At 48.8% G+C, this 19372-nt stretch overlaps 1 protein-coding gene across 4 annotated transcripts in view; it reads right to left on the bottom strand.

The window, feature by feature from the left end:
- The window catches only part of PPARGC1B (PPARG coactivator 1 beta), a 118749-nt gene that overhangs the window by 17871 nt on the left and 81506 nt on the right, over positions 1-19372 (bottom strand). For 2 of the 4 annotated variants that reach the window (XR_004260433.1, XM_032250255.1), the window contains exons 2-4: positions 10943-11116; positions 4779-4991; positions 111-227 (exon numbers count right to left, since the gene is read on the bottom strand). Coding sequence is in view for 3 of the 4 variants with exons in the window: in XM_032250255.1 (XP_032106146.1) it covers positions 111-227; positions 4779-4991; positions 10943-11116 (504 nt within the window). In the remaining variant the exon portion in view is untranslated. The remainder of the gene's footprint in view (positions 1-110; positions 228-4778; positions 4992-10942; positions 11117-19372) is intronic. The other 2 variants (XM_032250256.1, XM_032250258.1) reach the window with 2 other exon arrangements.

The following is a 19372-nucleotide window of genomic DNA, read 5'->3' on the forward strand; positions in this document are numbered from 1 at the left end:
GGGTGGGAAGAGATATTGGTAGTTGACTGAACTTGCTATCCTCCACCAGAGCTGAAGGCTGTGGCCCCAGCAGGCACCTGGGGCAGATTTGGGGGCATGTGAAGAAATACCTTGACACAAGGCCGTTGACTTTTAGATCTGAGGCCTGCCTGGCGCCAGGCGGTCCCTTCCTTCTGGGTGTCAGAGCTTGATGTTGGGTAGGATGTGGCCAGGAGGAGCTTCTGCAGCTGAGGGAAAAGCAGAGAGGACAGGAGCCGGGGCTGAGCCACAGCCAGAGGACATGGACTGCATGGCCAGCCCCTCAGGACTGACCTTGGGCATCACAGGGCCACAGGGAGAACACAGGGTGGGCATTCCATGACCTGGGATGATGGTCCCAGGATACTAGGTGCAGATGGCAGATTGTCTAACAATCCCGAACACACATAAGCATCCCAATAACATACAAATCCTTTTCAGAGTTAATAACCTCAGAGAATAGCTATGACTTTGAAAAACTCAAGCAGGTCTTGGGTAATGTCTGTCCATTTTACTGGTAAAATGTTATTATACAGTTTCATTGGGACATTCTGCACGCACACACACACACACACACTGGAAGGTTAGGTACCAAAATGATCTCTTGTGTGGGATTCTAGCTGGCTTCCTTTTTGTTCTTTTTGTTTATTCATATTACCTCTAAAAATTGGTTTCTTAAACAAGGTAATACTTGTAAATGGTATTAAAAAAAAAAACGCATCACAAATACTAAAGGACAGACAATTAAAACCAAGTCTCTCTCTTGCTCAAAGTCTCTTTCTCCCTCCTAGAGGCAACTCCACTAACTGCTTTCCGGTGAATCTATCATGGGGCAGACTTTGATTATACAAGAATATATATGTAGCTATTACCTCCAACCCACCCTGTTTTATTTTGTTCTGTTTTGAGACACAGTCTCTGTCACCCAGACTGGAGTTCAGTGGCATGATCTCGGCTCACTGCAACCTCCACCTCCCAGGTTCAAGCAATTCTCCTGCTTCAGCCTCCCGAGTAGCTGGGATTACAGGAGTGTACCACCACACTAGACTAATTTTTGTATTTTTAGTAGAGACGGGGTTTCACCATGTTGTTCAGGCTGGTCTCCAGCGCCTGACCTCAGGTGATCTGCCCGCCTCAGCCTCCCAAAGTGCCGGGATTGCGGGCGTGAGCCACCACACCCGGCGCTACCCTGTTGTTTTTACACAAGCGGAAGACTACACTTAAGCTTGTTTGACTTTTTCTTTTTCCAACTAATTTTTTTCTATACAAATTGTAAAAGCTCTTCTGCTTCTGCACCCTGAGGGCAGGTACACAGTGTATCTGAGCTTAGAGAGCAGGAAGTTGAATACGTCTGGATTTTCCACTGGAGATCCTAGCCAAGCTTGAGAACAAACTGAGAAACATCATGAGATTTTAGTACAGCACGGAGAGTTTCCTTGGGGAACATGCCACCTGAAGTCACTCCAACAAGGAATGCCAGAGGCCCAGGAGCCAGAGAAAAGGCCACTTCACACTCTTGAGGAGCCACAGGATCCTGGCCACTCCGCCTACACTCCAAACAAGCACTGACATGCTTCTGACTTTTTCGATAGGAAAGGATCCTAGGACTGGAGGAAAGAGACCTCATTCTAGCCCAGCACTGTGAGAGCCTTGATTCCTCCACTGGTATAATGAGCGGGGGCAGTTAGACCACATGACTGGACTGAAACCTTTTTTTTTTTTTTTTTTTTTTGACTCTAAGAAGATGACAAGTTGCTGACCTCAGAAAATCATACAGACACGCAGAGGTCCACGGGTCCTTTTAAGCCCATTGGTGGCCTCTCTGGGATCCATGGGCCAACCTGGGGTCCAGATGACTTCTCAGGACTTTTTTTTTTTTTAGACTGAGCCTTGCTCTGTCACGCAGGCTAGTGTGCAGTGGCACGATCTCAGCTCACTGCAACTTCCGCCTCCAGGGTTCAAGTGATTCTCTTGCCGCATCCTCCTGAGTAGCTGGGATTATAGGCGCCCACCACTGTGCCCAGCTAATTTTTGTATTTTTAGTAGAGATGGGGTTTCACTATCTTGGACAGGCTGGTCTTGAACTCCTGAGGTGGGTGATCCACCCACCTCAGCCTCCCAAAGTGCTGGGATTACAGGCATGAGCCACTGCGTCCGGCCCTCAGGACCTTGTTTTGTTTTGAGATGGAGTTTCTCTCTTCTTGCCCAGGCTGGAGTGCAATGGCTCAATCTCAGCTCACCGCAACCTCGGCCTCCCGGGTTCAAGTGATGCTCCTGCGTCAGCCACCCATTTTTGTTTTTTTAAGAGATGGGGTCTTGCTCTGTCACCCAGGCTTGAATACAGTGTCATGATCCTAGCTCACTGCAGCCTCACACTCCTGAGTTTAGGCAATCCTCCTACCGCAGCCTCCAGAGTAGCTGGGACTACAGACACGCGCCACCATACCGTGCTAATTTTAAAACAATTTTTGTAGAGATGGATCTTGCTATGTTTCCCAGGCTGGTCTCAAATTCCTGGCTTCAAGGGATCCTCCCACTCAGCCTCCCAAAGTGTCGGGAATACAGGTATGAGCCACTGTGCCCGGCCCCTCAGGGCCTTTCTAGGTCTCCTGGGTGCCTTGCACAATGCCTGAAACAGAGGCACTCAGTAAGCATGGGGGGAATGAAGGTAATCTAAGGCATGGGAGGGAAACAACCTTTGACCAGCAGGGGTCGCGCTTTGCCTCTTTAAGGTTGGGTCCCTCTCCAAAGGCCCTGTGCAGAAATAGCACTCCAATGCTTGTTACTACTAATGGCTGTACCAGAAGTATTACTTAGTTCACATTTTCTGAGCAACTCTATGTGCCAGGCACTGTTCTAAGTGCTTTATGTGTATCATCTGCTGTATTCCTCTTAATAGCCTTTGACATAGGCACTATGATTAACCCTACTTTATAGATCAGACAGCTGAGTCTTAGAGAGGTTCAGCATGTATGCCTAACAGACATACAAGTACTAAATGGCAAGACTGGGATTCGACCCTAGGCACTTTGATTGTAGTCTGAAAGGAAGCAGGACCCCCTCTCAGGAGGAGCTATAATGTGGGACTGAACATATTCTGTGCCCGGCATGGTGGGTGCTTCATGCTGCTTTGGAGAACTTGATGCAGTGGGAGGGAAGTGAAAGTGTCCTGGACTAGGAGTGAATACCTGAGTTCTAGTCTTTGCTGGCACACTGACTTGCTGTGTGACCAGTGGAGATACCCTACCCACTCTGGGCCACAGTTTTCTCAAAGTTGGGCTTGAGGGTCACCAAGGGCCTTTTTAGCTCAAACTCCCCATGACCTTAGAGCCCTCCCAGCTCCAACAGGCTCTGATTTTCTTTTCTTTTCTTTTCTTTTTTTAATTTTTCTGAGACGGAGTCTCGCTCTGTCACCCAGGCTAGAGTGCAGTGGTGCGATCTCAGCTCACTGCAACCTCCACCTCCCGGGTTCAAGCGATTCTCTTGCCTCAGCCTCCCGAGTATTACAGGCACCTGCCACCGTGCCCAGCTAATTTTTTTTTTGTATCTTTAGTAGAGACAGGGTTTCAACATGTTGGCTAGGCTGGCTCGAACTCCTGACCTCATGATCCACCCACCTCCACCTTGAAAAGTGCTGGGATTACAGGTGTCAGCCACCACACCCGCCCTGGGTTTTAATTTTCTAGCTGAGTCCTGCCAGTCTCCAGGAGACACAGCACTGAAGGGAGGAGCCCAAGACAGGCTGAGCAAAGCTGGACTTCTCACTCCAGGACAGCTTGGCTTTGGGTGGTCTCAGCCTGGATTGAGAGCTACTGCTTCCAGTAACTTCTGAGTTGCAGACTCCTTTGAAAATCTGATAAAAGCTGAGATCTTCTCCCTAGAAAGCTGCTATTCCATGTGCACATTTCCACATTCCACACACACTTGCACAGCATTTAACTTCTGCTGGTGGAAGTGAAAACCAGTCCAACCTCTTTGGAGGGCAATCTGGAAGTATCTGCTTAAACTGGAAAATCACAGATCCACAGATCCAGGAATTTCATTTCTGAGAATTTGTTCACTTACATGTCACAAAGGCCTGTATAAGAACAGTTACTGCGACACTGCTTGTAACGAGGAAGGAGGTGAAACAACATAAATTCCTAACGGGGGAACCACTCCATCCCTACCAAGGAACATTACACTGCCAACAAAAAGAATGAAACAGAGCTCTACACGCTCATCTGGAAGAGCTTCTAAGACACACAGTTAACCACGAACGCAAGGTGCAGAGCCATGTCTAATGTAGACACCCTTTTGTAGGAAAACCTTTTAAAAGGTAGAAGAGGAAAGTCACATAACAGATCAGTAACCACGGTTACCTCTGGGACAGGAAAAAGCAACAGAGAGAGGGCTAAGGAAGTTTTGCTTTTAACTGTCCATTTTTACTATCTGGAATTTTATCATGTGCGCAATCTTCAGGAAAATGTTTTGTATATAATTTCAAGGATTTAACACATAACTAGGTCAATCCCTAAAATACCAAAAAGCATACAGAATGCAGGTGAAGGCTCTGTGGTTAGTTCCTCTATCTAGGTGGGAAAGGTTAAGCCCAGAGGGCCTCCCACCTTCAGCCCGGGCTCTCTGCTGTGATCCATACTGCCGGTGATGCATGGGGTCCCCTGCAGAGCTGGAGTGGATTGCTCTGCACCCCATGCCCTGACAACCAGACACCTAATCCCAGGCTGCAACCATCACTTCTGCTGGAAATAGGTTCTCACCAGTGAGAGCTCGTCCACCTCAGGGGTTGGGGCCATGGGCTTCTCCTGGGCAGGGCTAGGGGGCGCAGACGTTGGGGCAGGCGAAGCTGAGGTGCATGATAGAGCATCTCCACCATCCAGGGCTGAGAAGGCAGCCAGACCCACGTCATCTTCAGGGATGTCATCCAGGGTCTTGGTGAGCTCTGCCAGGAGGGCCTCATTCTCACTGTCAATCTGGAGCGAGGAGGGTGGAAGGACCAGAAAGGCAGATGGGGAGATGGTTAGTCACCACCTTGGACTCAGTCTCCACGGTGGACACCAGTTCTGCCCAGCCGGCTAGGCCACCATCACCCTCCTGCCATACCCTCCCCTCTGCCCTCCCCTAGCAGAGCTGCTCAGTCTTCCTGGCATAGCAGATGCCCAATAAATGTGTTATTGACTCTAAGAATCCCAGAATTTTATGAGCAGGCAGCAGGTGATAATGGAAAGAGCCCTGCCTGGGAGTTCCAGTCTTGGCTCTGCTGCTTATCAGTGTGTGACCTGGGCACAGGACTGTCCACTTGAGTGATGCCTGCCTCCCCCATCAAGGACAGAGCCTGGCCTACCACACTGGTAGGAGCAGCCCACTGCAGCCCCTCGGACCCTGAGGTCCAGGAAGTGTGAAGGCCGGAAGCTCCAGGGTTCAACCATGGCAATAATAACTACAGCAGTGATGAGGCAGCTATCACTTCTCTGTGGATTCCCAGAGCTTACTCTCCTCATTCACTCATGGGGAGGTGGCAAGTATGGCGATTAGACACTTGGGCTCTGGAGCTGGGGCTGGACCACAGATTCCACACTTACCAACTGTGGGTCCTTAGGCCCGTTAGTTTCTCATCTATCAAGTGGGATGACACACAGCACACATTTCCTAAGGTTACTGCTGAGGACTAGAGGAGTTAACATAGGTAAGATGCTTAGAAAATGGTGCCTGGCACCAAATAATCACTTGCTACTGTGATGACCGTGACTACCACCACCACCACTGCTAGTGCTGCTGCTGCTACACGATTCCTGCCATGACGATGACAATGATGGTGGTGGCAGTAATTGCCCTCTGTGCTCTTTGCTCCCTTCCTTCCCCTGCCCCATGGCTATGCTGTGCCTGGCTTCATGCTGGATGCTGGTGATAAACAGCACATGGATTCTGACATGCCCCGCCCCCATGGAGCTTACCCTCCAGCGGAGGATGGGGCGAAACTAACAAACAAACAAGATCCTTTCAGAGCGTGAGAAAGGCTAGGAAGAAAATAAAAGGAAGCCATGATGGAGGAAAAGAATGTGGTGAGGACTTACAGGCTATTGAACGTGGTCCCAGATGCCTTCTCTGAGCAGCTGATACTTAAAGGTAGTCTTGAAAGATACCAGCCAGGTAAAGCGTTAAGGAGAGAAGACCCAGGAAGAGGGAAACCCCAATCAAAGGTCAGGTGCACAGCGCTTGGCTGAAGAGAGGAGCAGAAAGGCTCTGACAGGCTCAGGGAGACCTCACAGCAAACCTGCCCAGGGGCACACGATTCTGATCTCCATTTTGCAGTTGAGGACACAGAGGCTCCTGGAAGCTCAATTTGTCAGGGGTCACATAGCAAATCAAGTCCAGAGCCAGGACTTGGACAGCAAGAGTGCCCCATGCACAGATGAACCATAAAGAAGGTCAGCGTTCACACCCCCAGCCCACGGGTCCCCACGCCCAGAGGCCTGGCACGGAGAGCATGTGGCTTCTAGGTGAGACACCAAGTGCCTCATTTAGTAAGGCCTGGTCCCCAGGCTGTTGTGGCAGAAGGCACATTCTGTCACATGAGGCCTCCTCCAGCACTCTTTCCCATCCCAGGTCAGGCTGTTTATCCTTTCTTCAGGAAGTTCATCTGAAATACACATCTCGTGACGGCCTTTTGGCTGCACTAAATCTGTTCCAGCCCTTACAGCCGGAGCAGCAGCTGAGTAGTTCGAAGGGGGGACACAGGGAGAGAACAAACACATTTGTAATTTTTAGAACAGAGCTCAGAATAAAAGAAAGGTCAAAAGAAGATTTTGGTTGGGCCTGACCCAGGCCCTGGGGACGGAGGCCAGAGGATAGATCAGGGCCCAAGGACTCTGGCTTTAGAATGCAGGGGGGCTAATTGGCTGCCCCCACCCTCTACCCACAAGTCTACTTCAACCCTCAGGCCAGACTCCCAACCCTGTGTTCTCAGAACCAGCCTGATGGGGAGTTAAGATCCTGGAACTTGGGGATCAACGACCATTCTTGGGGTTCTGACATCAAAACGGTGATCTTAGGCAAGTCATTTCCCTCCTCTATGCCTTGCCCCTTTTCCTGTGAAATGGGAAGACATGATCCCTGGCCAGCCTCCCTCCCTGGGCTCCCAGAAGGCCAAGTCTGGAAGCAGTAATGAGAGCACTTTGTAGAGTGTTCAGGTCCCTAAACTCAATGCCTGGAACATGGGAGGCACCACGGCAAATTTACTGAATGAAAGAATGAATGAACCAAACAATGAACAATGGCGGGAGACTAAGTTCAGTGTCTCAAAGACCAGATTCTAGAGGGAAGTGATTCAAGGATGACATCATCAGCACTCCATGAACTGAGAATTCTCACTCTTTCCCAGGGAGAGTACCAAGGGCCCAGAGATATTGTGAATTATCACAAATATCAGCACTGGAAGGGCTCTCAGGAAATCACGTAGTGAAGAGAGATTTCAAACCCATGGTGCACATGCTACTGCTCCCCTGTATTGCTAACTGCTGATTCCTTCCATGCCAGCAATTTTCCTGATGCAGGGCGGCTTCAGGTGACAACTGCCAATCAGTCACAGCTGGTGTTCACAAGGAAACCTATCTGCCATTATTTTTTGGGGGGATGGTGGCAGGAGAGGAATAAAGTAAGCCCCAGGAAAGAGACTTTTCAAGGTCACATAGTGAGTCAGGGGTAAGACTAAGGACTAGAACCCGGGACTTAAGAAAGCCAACACTGACTTACTGAGTGCCAGCCACGGTGCTGAAATGCGTCCAACATGGCAAGGACCTCAAGAAGTACCCATCAAGTTGGGTAAAAGCAAAAAGTCTCCCCTTTTCGCCACCCCTCCCCACCTCACCCCTCTGAAACAGCCAGGAGGGGCTGGAGGCCCTGAGCTGGGCTGGGAGGAGCGGCCATCCCTGCCCATGCTGGCCACTGTTGCCTCCAGTCATCCATCCCAGGGAGCTGAGCCACCCCTCTCCTCTTCCCCAGGCCCATTAGCTCGGCTCTCCCTGCTCAGCATAGAAACAGAGTGCAAATTAATGGAGAGTTAATCAGCTGAGGAAGGGATATTAATAGACTCAGCCCCACCCCCAGTCTTCCTGAGCTGATCTCAAGCAGGAGGAAAAGGAGCCTTCAAGAAATCTGAGGGAAAAGGCTTCATTTTGAGGACCTAGAGTGGCCTGAAGAAATGTCACAGAACAGAATGTAGGCTACCAGGGCAGAAAGAATATTCAGAGATCTCTGCTATCCAAGGGGGCTTAAACTGAGGTTCAAGAAACCCAGGAAATTGGCCACCCCCCTTCCATTTTTCTGGGAGTAGGTCCAGACCCAGTGACTCTCCTCCTGCAGCCTCAACTGCAGATTGACTTGTCCATGTTCCTTCCTCATTCTTCCCATGGGGAAACTGAGGCCAAACCAAAGGGAGCTGCTCATCCAAGGACACAAGGACACTTGGCAAATTGTTGCAAAACAACCAAACACCTGCCCTACTCTAGCGGTATTTACTAAGGGCCTGTCGTGCCCCAGCCCCAAGGACTCTGGTACACACAGAGAAATGGAAGGCAACGTCCCTGTCCCTGAGGAGGTGTCAACCCTTGCAAAGTAGCTTGTTCTCTACTCTCCCAGTTTGTTCCCATAACAATGGTGTCAGAGCTTGGCACCGGCAGCAAGATTCCGTGATTCCCATTGGTTCCATGAAGAAACTGTCCAAGTCAGTGCCAGAAGGAGGACTAGAACCTATGGCTCCTAGATCCCAGCGCAAGGTTTTTGGAATGGGTCAGTTCAATCAGTTCTTTCAGTCAACACCTATGAATTGAGTCTTTACCATGTGCAAGGGCCCCAGAGATTAATAAAGCATTGTTTGTCCCCAAAGACCTTGCAGTCTAAAGGACACACATGAGTGCACGAGATGGGAGCCCATGAAAGGGACTGAGTGACCAACTGCCTTAGGAGGAGGCAACATGGAGCTGGTGTCGAAGGATGTATTCAGTGGATGACTATTAAGCCCTGACAAAGTGCCAGGCACTGTGCAGAGCCCTGGGAATACAAGAATGCGCAATGCAGACACAGCCCACATTCAGGCTGCAGTCACACGCACAGAGGGTGCGTCGGTGAGCAATGGATAGCGCTAGCCTAGTGTGCAGCCCACGAAGGGGAAAGAGGCTGGGAAGGAGAGCTTGGCCAGCTGTGAGAACTGCCTTCCTTGCAGGGCTGGGGCCGCACCAAGCTTACTTGTGTCTGAGAGCATGAGCAGGACCGTGTCAGAGGCTTGCTAGTGGGTCTGGCCATTCTCTGAGTAGGTGGGGGGCCTATACGGTCTGGGGTGGGGATGGTCTCCAGGGAGCATCCAAACCCCTTTTACTCACGAGCTCTCTGCAACCTAAAAGCATTTTCTGGAAGTTGGCCCCTAAGAGGAAAGGTGCAATATAGCAAAGGAATTGTCCCCATTGTCCAGGCAAGAAAATGGAGGTCTCTGGTTGGCGCCAGAACTACAGTTTGGTCCTGCTAATTCCTCACAGGGCTGGCAAAGGGGTTCAGTGTAGTGGTGAGGGGTATATGTTCCTAGATTACAGTCTTTGCCTGGATCCTTACTAGCTGTGTGACCCTGGATGAGTTACTCAACCTTCCTGAGCTTCCTTTCCCTTGTCTATAAAACCAATTATTAGGAGCACACAACGTATAGCTTATCTACCTCAGAGAGGCCTTTCCCGACCACTTGGTCTGCAGTCCCTTCTCTAGTTCCTTTTTTGCCTTATCACAAGTGACTACTGTTTGTTCACATGTTTGCAGACTGTAAAGTCCTCTGATGAACCCAGTGCCTGACACGTAGGGGGCTCGATAAACCTTTCTAGAAGGATGATCAAATCCCTCGGAAAGGACACTTGGGGCATACCATGTTGGTGTTCGGCACACACTATGTTACTATTGTTATTATTATATTGCCAGATACACGCAGGGAGCTCTGGCTTCTGCCCCCAATCTTTATAAGGGAGAAAATTCCAAGAAAAGTATCGTGAATCTGAATGTGTCCATTACCCAGCTCAACACAGGCAATCTAATTTCATCTATTACCCTCTGCCGCACACGCCCACCCACACATGCAAATCCATGCAGAGCTTGCTTTCTTCTGAAGCAAACCCCACACATCATATTATTCTGTAAAAGGCCTTCTTACAGGAAATGCCAGCCATTACATGCCCCTGAGGGTGGGTGCTCGAGCACACAGGGCTGGGAGAGGCACATGCATAGTGGTTCTTGGCACTGCCTCTTACTAAAGAACCTCTAGGCTCCAACTGAAAAAGGGAGATAATTGTATTTACAACTGAGAGTTGTTAAGAAATTTAAATGAATTAATATACACAAGCAGGGACAGCCCTCCCACAGAACAGTTGCTCAATAAATGCTCGTCACCTCATTATGGTTTCATCATGGTCATAAAGTCCTGGCTCTGGAAGCAAGAAGACTGGGTTTGAATCCAGTTCAGCTACTGACTAGGTTAATTGCCCTAAGCACGTGACTTAACTTTCTAAGCCTCATTTTCCTTATCTGTAAAATGGGAAAATACTGTAACCTGTCTTGCAGGGTGGGGAGGAGGATTTGATAAGATAATGTAGGGAACAGAGGACTTGGACCCCTGTGGCACACAAAGGGGCTTGGTTCTGCCCGGCAGGCCTAGAGAGTGCATCTCGCCTTCACTTTCCAGAGTCGATACAGCAAGGGCCGGGTGAAGCATGTGAGCTGCGCCAAATCAGGGGCCGATCCAGCACAAGAAACTGGGCCCAACAGCTTTGGTGGGTGAGGGGACTTCTCTGCATGAGCAAGTGCAGGAGAAGGCGGAGCAGGGCACAGCTGGGATTTTGAGGGCAGAGAGGCCTGGCAGCGTGGGAAGAGGGGAGAACTGGAGAGGGCATACCTGGAAGAGCTCGGAGTCATCGGGGCTGTACTGGTTGGGTTCAGTCTCTGAGTTCTCTGGGCACCACTGCAGCTCCCCGAAGCAGGTAGCCGAGTCAAAGTCACTGGCATCCAGCTGGGAGAGGTCGAGTTCTGGAAAGTCAGCGTAGAGTTGCTCCTCCCCGGACCCTCCACCCTGAGGAGACAGGAAGGAAAGAGGTGGATCAGAGCTGAGCCTAGCAGGACCCAGGCAGGGGCTCTCTCACTCATGACGCAGCCAATCTGGACCTGTGGCCACAGCCCGATTTGGCCAAATGATCAAGAAATGGAAAGATCAGCTCCACCCCTCGCAATGGTTGAATCTTCTGGTAGCTAAGCTAGGCCCCAAAGTACAAACCCCACTGCTGCTCTCTCCTCTGCGCTCCTACGCATCCCTCAAGGCCCTGCCCACATATATCTCTGTCCTCTTACCAGAACTGTTTTGTTGAAAACTTTACTAGAGCCTGTAAATAGAGGAGCTACTCCTTTACATATATATCCCCACTTATAATTGGACTTCCTGAAGCTAACAATTCCTCTATATTAATAATGAAACAAAGAACAGCAATAATGACTGACACTATTGTGTGACTACTAGGTTCTAGAGAAGCACTCAACCATGTTCGCAGGGATTTTATAGGAATATAAAATTTTAATGTCAAAATTAAATATATAAATATTATATTGTCAAAATATAATATAAATTTTGACAATATAAATTTTATATTGTCAAAATATATAAATATATTTTGACATTAAAATATAAAATTTTAATGTCAAAAATTACATATATGATATAATATATGATGGAACAGCACCAATCAGTAGACAATATGTAAATAAAGCCATAAAACACCATATCATGAGTCGGTGATTGTGGCTCATGCCTGTAATCCCAACACTTTGGGAGGCTGAGATGGGCAGATCATTTGAGGCCAGGAGTTCAAGACCAGCCTGGCCAACGTGGCAAAACCCTGTCATTACTAAAAATACACAAATTAGCATGGCGCACACCTGTAATCACACTTACTTGGGAGATTGAGTCATGAGAATCACTTGAGCCTAGGAGGTAGAGGTTGCAGTGAGCAGAGATTATGCCATTACACTTCAGCCTGGAGTGACAGATGGAAACTATCTCAAAAAAAAAAAACCACCCCCCAAAACACACCCATATCATGAACTACTACAGTGCTGTTGAAAAGAATGAGGAAGATCTATGTGTTCCCCAAGACACATTAAATAAAAAACAAAGTTGTAGAATATCAGCATGTAGAATATAACCCTACATGTGTAAAGAAAATGAAAATCAAGCTACACATTTCTTTATATAGGATAGCATGTATGCAGACACACAGGAAAAGATCTAGAAGGTCATAAACCCACCTTACAGCAGTGGGTGGGGAAGAAGGGAGTCACAGGTGACTCTGATAACAGCATTGCCTGAATCAGTGGTTCTCAAAGTGTAGTCCCCAGACGGGCAGCACCAGAAGCACCTGGAAACCTGGTATGTTGGAAATAATATAAATTCGAAGGCCTAATCTCAGAGCTACTGAATCAGAAGGCAATCAATTCCTCACCCTGGTCTCTCAAGTTTAACAGTTACCAAGAGAAGAGCTGCCCTACAGATTCAGAAATAGCCTGAACTGGGGGGCCGACACAGAAACAGAACAGCTTGGTAACGTTCTGTTGGCCGTGGGGCCTGGCAGAACTGAGATGAGATCCCCATTCACCAGCTGTGGACTTTGGGGAAGTCCCTTCATCTGTAAAATGTGGACAACAGCAATATCTGCTTTATATGTTAAGATTGAAAGAGGCAATGTCGTTATAGCCTGGCCTAGTAACTGCTCAATAAATGTCAGCTAAGAATAATACAACAAATAATAATAATAAAACAATGGTGTTTCATGGCAGGCAGACAGGAGCAGGAACTGTCTCGAAGAACAAAAAGAGGCATATGTGACACTTAAGAGAAACAGGTTTTCCCCAGACCTTTTCCTTAATTGTTCCCACTTACTAGGCCTCATAAATTATGAATAAATGTATATTATTAGCTCAACTTGACACAGGAAAAAGGCTTTTATCCAAATTTGGGTCAAATGTCTTAATTGGTGTTTTGCAAGAATCCTGCCTACACAGGCGGCACCGGGCCCAGGTCCTCTCAAGCGGTTGGTTCCCTGCTCTCAGGCAGGCAGCAAGGTTCCCAGCAAGTCTGTCTCCGGGAACACGGCCCCACCACCCTGCCCACCACCTGCCCGTTCTTTCTCCAATCCACACGTATTCCACAATCCTCAATATTGACAGCCCAGTCACGCTGAGCCAGGCGCTGTGATGGTGAGTGAGGAAGGATGACATTAAACAAATAATCACACAAACAAAACATGTGATTCTACATCGTGACTCTCCAGAGAAGAGCAGAATGCTTCTCAACCTGATTGGGAATCTGAAGATGAGAGAAATACAGGGGCTTCCTCAATCTCTGGGTCCCCCAGGTACCCTCCTCCCCACAAGCCCAATTGTCATGCTCCCCAGCTACAAATCACCAGTACTCAGTGGCTGCCCCTGCTTCGGGAACTCAGGTGGATTCTCTCAGCTGCCTCTTGGAAATTTCTATCTCCTTCATGCCCAAGCAGACCGTGGGGATGCAGCCATGGTCCTGTTCTACATGGGTAACTGGTTTGTTTCCTGTTTTGGGCCATTTCTGGTAAGTCCGCAATACTTGCGTACGAGTCTTGTTTGGACATATGTCTTTACTTCTTTTGGGTAAATACCTAGGAATGAAACTGTTGGGTCATATGGTAAGTGTGTATGTAAGTTTATATACACAAAAAATTGTTTTCCACCGTGAGAGAGCACGCACTTGGTACACTCCCATCAGTTGTAGGAGTTCAATTCTTCTGCGCCCTTTCCAACACTTGGTATTGTCAGTCACTTTATTTTAGCCATTCTAGTAGGCATGTTCAATGCTACTATGAGCCAGGCACTGTGATATATAAGACTCAGCTCCTTCCTCCATGAGTTGACATCTTAGTGGTGGAAGAAAACACATAAATATTTCATTCTAGACTGAGTTAGCGCTATGAAGGAGAAAACAAACAAGGTGCACTGATGGAAGCTAACAAGAAGCAAAATCTTTTTTCCACCTTTTTTTTTTTTTTTTTTTTTTTTCAGAGACAGGCTCCTGCTGCTCTGTTGCCCAAGCTGGAATACAACATGGCTTGATCATGACTCACTGCAGCCTCAACTTCCTAAGCTCAAGCAGTCCTCCCACCTCAGCCTCCTGAGTAGCTGGGACTACAGGCATGCACCACCATACTCGGCTAATTTTTCTTTTTCAATTTTTTATGGGGACAGGGATCTCGCTATGTAGCCCAGGCTTGTCTCATCCCACCTCAGTCCCACAAAGTGCTGGGATTACAGGTGTCAGCCACTGTGCCCGGCCCAGAATCTAAATTAGATGGAATGTCAGGAAAAACTTCTTAAAGGAGAAGCCAGGCAGTGGAAGAGGTGGGAGGAGCATTGCAGGCAGAGGGACCGTCAGAGGCAAAGACCCCAGTGGGGACTGAGACCAAGGCACAAGGCGCTGAGGTCAGTGAGGCTGCAGCTTGGTGAGCAGGGGTGCGGGATGGAGGAAATGGGAAAAGATGACATTAGAAAGGCTGGTGAAGGCTGGATCACGTGGGGATTGGAAAGGATTTGGGTTTTACTCCAAGTGTGATAGGGTAGGACCGGCATAGAAGCAGGGAGATGGTTTAACAGCTGTTGTAGCCATCCAGGAGGGGACAGGCAGTAGGCTGAGGAGGTACCTCTCGGACACTATCTAGGGGCTGTGGGACGGAAGGGAGGGCCAAAAGCAAAGACACAGATTGCTAGGCAGCTGGGGCCTCCCAGGCCAGCAAAGCCCCCAAGAATAAGGTCTCGGTGCGTTCTATGTTCCAGATCTCCCTCTCTCCAGTAACTCAGAGCAGCCACCTCTATAGAGCTTGCTTCTTAGAAACAGCTTTAGAACCAGAGTCCCAGAATCCCAGACTAGACAGGAACCCGATGCTCTGAGTAGTTGTCCAGGTAAGTCATGGTGAACAATTTGGGAGGCAAAGGTCCCTTCAAAAACCAGACAAAAGCTATGGACATTTTTTCCCCTAAGATGCAAGTATGCGTACGAAATGTACACTTAACTTTTAGAACTTCACAGAGCTAGCTTAAGAACTCCCAACCTAGCTGGTCCATCTCCTTCACTTTGCAGATATGGAAACTGGGACCCAAGGAGGATAATGGATTTGCTCAGGGACATCTGGTCCGTGTCCTTCCCTTGAAACCATACCATCTCACTTACAAAATGCCCATCAAATGGCTGTGATGACTGCACTTATTGATTGCCCATAGCTGCTCAACATATTGAAAGTGTACCCGGCACATAAAAACAAAGAAACCTCAGCTTCACGGCCTTGTCAATTAGGCCTAAGACCACTCTCTAGCTAAAAACCATTAAGCACTGCATTAATAGTGATTTCTCTGGCCATCTCCATATTTAGAGAGGCTTTTGAAGGGGTGCCTCAAGTGGCCCAGTTCTTTTTGAAAGGTCTGAATTAAGGCCTTCTTGTCCTGCCTCGGGAGCCTTCCACAGGCCCTGCCAGTGGAGCTGAGAGGCTGCAACACAAACTAACAGTCACTGCTATTATGGAGCCCTTACCAGATGCCAAGGGCCACACTAAGTGCCTTCTATGCATGCTCTCATCAGTCATAAATCAACCTAGCACTGTCCCCACGTCAGGTCATTTAAATTTGGTTGCTAGGGCCAGGCACAATGGCTCATGCCTGTAATCCCAGCACTTTGGGAGGCTGAGGCAGGCAGGTCACTTGAGGTCAGGAGTTTGAGACCAGCCTGGCCAACAGGGTGAAACCCCATTTCTACTAAAAACACAAAAATTGGGTGTGATGGCGGGCGCCTGTAATCCCAGCTACTCGGGAGGCTGAGGCACAAGAATTACTTGAACCCAGATGGCAAAGGTTGCAGTGAGCCGAGATCGTGCCACTGCACTCCAGTCTGGGTGGCAGAGCAAGACTCGGTCTCAAATAAACAAACAAATAGTATATAAATAAATAAGTAATAAATTAGATTGCTAGGCCTTCCGTAAAAAAAGACCACAGCATAAGGCGTGTGCAGGAATGGTTCCTTCTGAGGATATATTCCAGGCCTTTCTCCTTGGCTTGTAGATGACCATTTTCTCCTTGTTTTTTTCATATTTTCTTCCTTCTATGCATGTCTGTCTCTGTGCCCAAATTCCCCCTTTTGATAAGGACACTAGCCATACTGGATGAGGGCCCACCCTAATGACCTCATTTTAACTTGATTATCTCTGTGAAGCCCCTGGCTCCAAGGAGGTCACATTCTGAGGCACTGGGGGTTTAGGACTTCAGCCTACCTTTTTTGGGAGGATACAATTCAACCCATAATATCCCGGGTCCCAAAAAGGTGAAGCTGGGATTCAAACCCAAGTCTCTCCTCTCCCTCTGAAACCAAGACCCTCATCCATCATCCTCCTTCTGAAAGTGAGAAGGAACACTCAAGATTACTCATTCCCATTTGCAGATGGGAAAATGGAGCTTTGGGCAAGGGTTGGGAATGGCCCAAGTCATACGGCAAGTTTGTGGCTGAGCGAGGACAGGCCTGGGACCAAACACACCGAATAGCAGGCTCGTGTGCACGGCCTCTCTGGCCCCTCACCATGCCTGCTCACGCCCCTGCCCTGGGGCCCCCTTCTCCAGCAACACCATACCTTTTATCTGAAAGGATTGTGGCTGCCCCAAGCCAGGGAGATAAATGACCCTGGCTGTGGATTAATGGGGTTTCATCTAGACTCACATAAGTGGCTTCATTGGAAGCTTGTGTATCTTGCTGGAAATTGATTCCCTGCTTAAGAAAGAATGCATCTTCAGGAAAAATTGGCGGCTCTACTTTTCTGGCTATAATCAGCAAATGGCCTAGCTTAGTGCCTGGGCCAGAGCAGATTCTCAGAACTACTGAGTGGAAGGAAGTGCGAGGGGTGGCTGCAGTGACAGCTTGGGTTCTGGGTCCATCAGTACTCATTATACGTCCTTCATTGGGTCACCTCCCCACTCTGGTCCTCACTGCCCCCTCTGGAAAAGAGACCATAAAGCCAGATAAGCCCCCTGGACACCACTGCTCAAGCATCTGATATAATTCTGTACTTATCAAGTTTCTGAGATCCACATAGGCTTTGGGGAAACAGGCAGAACTCAGCATTTCATAAACAAATAAAGGAATGGATGTGTGAATGACTTTCCAGAGGGGAGACAAAGTGCAGAAAGAAGGCTTTATGTTCTCTTTTCCAGAGGGGGCAATGAGGACCAGAGTGGGGAGGTGACCCAATGAAGGACGTATAATGAGTACTGATGGACCCAGAACCCAAGCTGTCACTGCAGCCACCCCTCGTCTTAAAATGGAAGGAAGTCTAGACAAGGCGGGCCAAAGGGCCCTGGCTTTGCTGTTAACACTGATCCTTTCAGATCGGGACATACATTAGCTTTTTTTGCCACCTCGGTTTCTGTTGACAAAATGGGGATAATAAAAACAACCCTGCCTCCCAGGGTTCTTACAAAGATAAAGTACCGGAGACTGGGAACATGGCATGGATCAGACACTCGTGAGTCGTGGTCACAGATTGCCATGGTCTGAATGTTTGTGATTCCCCCAAATTTATGTTGAAATCCTAACCCCCACGGTGAGGCGGTGAGGAGAGGCCTCTGGGAGGTGATGAGGTCACGAATGGGATGCATACCCTTCTAAAACAGACCCAAGTAAGCTCGGTTGCCCCTCGCACCCTGTGAGAATACAAGAAGCTGCCATCTGTGAACCAGGAAATGGGTCCTCGCCAGATACAAAATCTGCCAGCGCCTTGATCTTTGGCTTCCCAGCCTCCAGAACTGTGAGCAATAAAGTTCAGTTGTTTATAAGTCACCCAGTTTATGGCATGTCGTTACAGAAGCAGAAACAGACTGAGACACAGATATGGCACTTTCTAGTTCCCAAGTGACATTCACAGCTGTGGTCTCATCAGTACCCTCCCAAGATGCAGGGGATGGCCAGTGGTTAGCATTCCCATTTGACTGATGGGAACACCGGGGCTCTAGGAGGGTGAATGCTTCAGGAACTCATCTCCGACCCATATCCTCAGTTCTAAACCTGCTGGCTCACTCAATTCTTTTCCATCACCTTTGACCAGCCACCTAATCCCAGTGTCAACATGGCTCGTGATTTCTGTTGGGGGAATGATCTTGCCCTGCCAGCCAGACCATGCTGGCTCTCTACAGGCTGGCCTGGGATGGCAGGAGTTTGGGCCCCACCCAGCTACACTGCCCTCCTGTGAATGCCATCTTGGATATCCTAAGTCCTGCCCAACTGCCAGCTTGGTGCCTCCTTCACTGACAAGAAGTTATATTTGATGATCTGAGGCAAGTTATTCTTTTTAAACTGCTGTCAGGAATGCAGATCTGCAGTGAGATCTGCTAGAGCAGTAAACACTGGCCTCACCATTCCCTCTTTCCGTGGCGGATGCCACTACCTGATCCCAGCCTGACATCCTGCTGAGCCCCAAGCCTTCTCAGCATGGAGGCTCAGCAGCTGTTACTAATTGATTAGAACGGGCCTAGTCTACACTATGACTCTGTGCCTCTACTTACCTTCTAGGAAGGAAGTGTGGGAAATACCCATGAAGCCCCACAAAGCCATTTCACTTTATAAATGTTTTGTTCCTTCTCACACCCCTGTTATTTGGCCTGCCTCTCACTCATTCCCTTCCTAACGGGTGGAAGCCCACTGAATTTCCCCCAGGAAGCTGCTCTTCCCTTATCGGCAAGCAGACGAGGGAAGCACAGCTGGGCCAATTAAAGTGCTTTATCCTGCCAGGTGCTGTGGCTCACACCTGTAATTCTAGCACTTTGGGAGGCCGAGGCGGGTGGATCACGAGGTCAGGAGTTTGAGACCAGCCTGGCCAACATGGTGAAACTAAAACACAAAAAGAGAAAAAATAGCTAAATTCTACCAAAAATACAAAAATTCGCTGAGCATAGTGGCGCATGCCTGTAGTCCCAGCTACTAGGGAGGCTGAGGCAGGAGAATCTCTTGAACCCGGGAGGTAGAGGTTACAGTGCTTTATCCTGCAGCCACAACAACTGGTTGGATTGGGTGGGTCAGAGCAAATACCAGAAAACTGCAGGAGCATTTGGAAAGGGGGCTGAGCTGGCTGGATTCCATTCTAGATAGGCTGGCAGCCCTCTTGGCCATTACCTGCAAAGGGCCTGCCTGAGAAAGAAGCCAGAGCAGGGAGGGCAGAGCCAAGAAACTGACAGATAGATTCCCAATGAAATAACTGAAACACTTGGATTCAGCTGCGCC

Source organism: Sapajus apella, unplaced genomic scaffold (genome assembly GCF_009761245.1).
Source record: "Sapajus apella isolate SASKATOON/1434 unplaced genomic scaffold, GSC_monkey_1.0 scaffold71, whole genome shotgun sequence".
Classification (NCBI taxonomy): Eukaryota; Metazoa; Chordata; class Mammalia; order Primates; family Cebidae; genus Sapajus; species Sapajus apella.